Here is a 4,486-nt window from a genome sequence, read left to right as displayed (position 1 = left end):
AAATAAAACTGAACTAAGTTAAGGGAGAAAATAGCAAAGCATCTACTTCAGGTAATTTCATTAAGTGTTTGCCACCAAAGGACAAATTTCCACAGAAAGACAAATACTCTATGCTAAGATTTCTTGCAGGAAAGAATATAAATGTCGTTTTTTTTTTTTACGTCACTGGTCTATCTTCAAATTGAATTTTCTATTAAACTGACAGCTTGCTTGAGAAGAAGTTTGTTCTTTTTTTTTTCTCTCTTTTTTTTTGAAATTTATCATCCATTGACGAATAGGTTTTAAATTAAACATTATATAAATCGATCTTACTCACTATCAGGTAAAAAACCAAGTATAAAATCGGGGCATGTAGAATATGCTATATCACCAGCAGGTGTGTCGTTCCAACAGCTCCATCCATCAAATGTCCCCGTGCAATATTCACCTAAAAATAAATAATTCCGCAAGAAAATAATGTATATAAATCACTAAAAAATATAAATAATCTTAACTAAGTTCACACAGGATAAGTTAATTACCTGTAAAAGTTTTACTTGTCGACACTAATCTTTTTATACACTGTTCGTAGGCGGTTGATAACTTTGAATTATCTCGAGGAGGTTTATCCAAGTTGGAAAAGTTTTCAATTAATTCTTTTAATCTTTTTTGTATCCCTAAATACTAAAGATAAATAAATTCCTTAATCCTAATTTAGTATATTGAATTGCTCTTCAGTTGATAAAGATCTTAAATTATTTTTTTGTATCCTTTATCTAACCTCATTAAGGTCAAACGAGCAGGAATCATAATTTGCAATTTCTTCTTCTTTGTAATTAGTTTCCCATTGCCCGTTCCATAAACAATTCTTCAATGCAGTTCCTGAGACGAACAATTTCTTGGTTTATTATATTTTAATCATTTAACTAAAAAATAATGGTTATTACACGTTGTAGAAAAGAAAAATCTCTAATAATATCAATGGATAGTCTACATGATATATGAATGAAACGTCATTAATTCGATTAATATAGTTTCTACACGCTATAATCTTAATTAATATACGTCATTAAATATAAATCTTTGTGTTTTTTTATTAGAAAATATAATTTCTTATAAAAACTTATGATATTTAGCTTCAAAAACGTATCAAATAAGTGTAAAAATATATAAAATAAATTTAAAAAGTCTTCATTTCACATAGCCATTAATAGAAATATAGTTTTAATATTCATCATCAATTAAGAAGAATCTATTAACGTAAATATTTTGCTAGTATTTAACTTCACTAATTTTAAATTAATTTATTTATAATGACTATTTTTAAAGTGATAAAAACCTGTTGAACGTTTGTGTTGACCTAGAGAAGGGCATGGCATAGATGCTTGATGTCCAGCTTTGGTTATATTCCAACAAATCCAGCCATCAAAAATGGCAGGACAGAATATCTCTATAAATAAATAAAAATGATTTAGAAGTACATTCTCTCACTTTTTTAGCTTTTTACTCATATATCTACTTACTTTTTATTCTCTATTGGTTCAGAAGTGGATAAAACATTAAATAATTCAAACTCGTTGTGTTCAAAAGTCTGTGATCTCCACTACTTTGCACCATTTCTTGTGGTGGCACAAAGCCCACAAACATGAGGTGTAGTACCTTTCTGCAGTATGTTGTGGAGCTTATGCCACCATACAGTCAGAGGCATTGCTGTGACTGGTGGCACAAAGCCTACAAACATGAGGTGCAGCACCTCTCAGCAATATGTTGTGGAGCTTCGTGCTACTATACAATCAGCGGCATTGCTGTGATTGGTGGCACAAAGCCCACAAACATGAGCTATAGAACTGTCAGTAATGCCACTGCTTGTATGTATCATTCGCAGTAAATATTTACTTTAATTGCTTTAATATTTAAAATACTCCAAGTGTTCTTGCCACATTTGTCCGCATTCATCTACAGTTCTGTTTCTTTCACGTACAAACGTCACCGGTACTTTTGGACACGTGCGTATATCTAACACCACCCCACTACAATACCCAAACTGTAGGAAGAAAAGTTTTTGAGTAATACTCGGTTGAAACGTACATTTTGAACACATCAAGTATGAAGCAATTCATGTTTTTCTATCATGTAAATCATAAAAAATATTAGAAAAAATTAATTACCATTATTATTAAACTGATTAGCAATTTGTCGGCATTCCCAATATAATTCAATTTGTTGTAATAAAATCTCTTCAATTAATTTATTTTTCTGTTCCTGATATTCACGTTCTGACTTTGTGATCTTATCAGTGTGCGGTTGCAGGCTCTAAATATAGAGATTTGTATTATTCAATTATGATAAAAACAAATTTAACCACTTAAAATATTAATAATATCATTAAAAGTATTCTTACTTTGACAAAATATAGAGATATAAACATGTAGAATATCGTTTTCGTGTTTCTAAATATAAACATCCTTTCTAGAGAAAAAGAAACATTTTTACATATTAGTTACAAACTTGCTCGCCAGATGACGCTTATAGCGTTAGACATTTTAAAAACAAAGCGCCATTTTAGTATTTTTAAATTTTATTATTTAAATAAATTTTTCTTTAAAAAAATTAATTAATTATAAATTCTAATAATNATTCAATAAAGGGAAAAGTTTAAAAAGAAAAGTACACTACAGTAAAATTTAATACTCGTGTAATGCTAAAGATTCTTTATAGAAGCGCCTCACGTCCTGTAACGAAGGATTATTACTTTACAGTGTTGCCTGTTTCCTATTTAATATAAAAGGCATACTTTAGTGTAATATTTGTAATATATAATCTATTAAATAAAATTAAAATCGTTGTATTTTACTTACACTCTTCTAAATCGAAGGGGGTCCCTGTAAAAACTGCTGCAGAAATATCCAAAAAATTTGTATTAAAAATTAATATTTTTTGGGTCTTCCATCGTAAAAATACTTTGTAAAGGTATATTAACTACAAGATTACACTACCTTCTATATAAAAGGCTGTATGAAAGCTTAAATTTACGAGTAAAGTAGTTTTTCCTAAACAAAATCGCCTGAAAAATGCCAAAAATTTTACGTGTTATATATACAAAACTTGTATTTTTAAATTAAAAAATAAAAGTAATAATAATACTTTAAACGTCATTAAACATGCAAATTACTACACTAAACATTGACAGTTTTATGGAATATTAATTACTGTACTGATCATTTACAGTTGTATATTAACTGGTTTAGAACACTGGTTTCTCTTGTACTAACCATTCATCTAACTGCTAAACAGATGGTTTTCAGTAACATTTGCTGTATCGTAATGGCTTTCACTCGTTTGTTTTCTCATCACGATTGCTTCTTCACGACTTTGGATGAAAAATTCAGACAGTAAGATACCAACAATGTACTAGATATAAAGTATATATTATGGTAAATTATGCTGAATAATTCCATACGTCACACTATAACAACCGCAGCAGGGGCACAATTGAACAATTAAATGTTATATTGTTTGCTTTAAGTACTCGAACAAACAATTTATAAGGTTATATTATGTAGTTTTAACGTCGATAACCTTACTTTTAAGTGCATTTTTCTTAAATTACAGTTGCTAAGATACAAATACTTTTATCGTAGTTACAAATATTAAAAGGAATTTTTTAATATTAGCAAACATTATTTTACATAAATCCTTTAAAAAAATAAAATTTGTAAGAAATACTCGTTAAAATATTTTAAAATCCTTTATAATTACAGCGAAAAACCTGTCTAAAACAGAACCCGAATACAGGAAAAAAAAAACCTGGCTAAACGGGAGCAATTTTCTATGTTACAAAATAAACCTGTCTAAAACGGAAATTTTCAATTTTTTTCTAATTAATTTGCAATTTTTACAAAGTTAAAAGGTGCGGAGAGGTGCGAAAAGAACACTTTTTAATTTATACTTTTATAAATTAACTTAACGAACATTTAATTTAAGGGTTGCTTTTAATTAGAAGGAGAATTACTTACCTTTTTTTTCACTTTGCCTATTTGTCAAACAAGCAATTACACTGATTAACTTCAACACAACCGTTCTGTACCAGTGTAGCCAGTATACTGATGTAGACTACAATCTACAAGCTGCTATCGAATCTGTGTTACAACAAGCGCTTGCGCTCAACTGCTATCGACTTGCATTCACCCAACTTCTTTTAAAACCCATTAAATATCAATTCTTACGCCAAAAAAATAATATAAATATTTGTAATTTTATATTATTTACACCCTGTTAATTAATATTATACTATTTTATTTACGTTATAACTAGGACCTGTCACGTGCGACTAGCCGGACTATTTGGCATTTTAAGTTGGCCTCATTTCTTGTAAATAGGAAAAAAAATGCTTATTTGTTGCCAAATTTTATTATTTATATAACACGATATACAATTTTTAATCGTGTTTTATATGTTGGAAGTTTATGGGGTCTCTCCTTATCTCTTAGAAGCATTAGACATATGG

At 28.9% G+C, this 4,486-nt stretch overlaps 1 protein-coding gene across 1 annotated transcript; it reads right to left on the bottom strand.

Moving 5' to 3' along the window:
• Positions 1-174: 174 nt before the first annotated feature.
• Positions 175-4,087, bottom strand: LOC111626732 (calcitonin gene-related peptide type 1 receptor-like). The gene is made up of 7 exons (XM_023370214.1): positions 3,996-4,087; positions 2,381-2,448; positions 2,148-2,292; positions 1,319-1,429; positions 761-861; positions 522-663; positions 175-427 (listed from the first exon to the last, which is right to left on the bottom strand). The coding sequence occupies exons 2-7, from the start codon at positions 2,441-2,443 to the stop codon at positions 309-311; spliced, it is 681 nt and encodes a 226-aa protein (XP_023225982.1). The 5' UTR covers positions 2,444-2,448; positions 3,996-4,087; the 3' UTR covers positions 175-308.
• Between the last annotated feature and the right edge of the window lie 399 nt (positions 4,088-4,486).

The sequence above is a fragment of the Centruroides sculpturatus genome, unplaced genomic scaffold (genome assembly GCF_000671375.1).
Source record: "Centruroides sculpturatus isolate CEXI.00-Female unplaced genomic scaffold, Cexi_2.0 scaffold506, whole genome shotgun sequence".
Lineage (NCBI taxonomy): Eukaryota > Metazoa > Arthropoda > Arachnida > Scorpiones > Buthidae > Centruroides > Centruroides sculpturatus.
This window is presented reverse-complemented; position numbering and strand designations above follow the sequence as displayed.

Coding starts and splice junctions, on each gene's coding strand:
- LOC111626732 (XM_023370214.1), bottom strand. CDS start 2,443: ATGTTTATATTTAGAAACACGAAAACGATATTCTACATGTTTATATCT. Junction 1,430..2,147: donor TAATCAGTTTAATAATAATG/GTAATTAATTTT, acceptor ATTTATTTATAG/AGATATTCTGTCCTGCCATT. Junction 664..760: donor GCTCGTTTGACCTTAATGAG/GTTAGATAAAGG, acceptor ATTTATCTTTAG/TATTTAGGGATACAAAAAAG.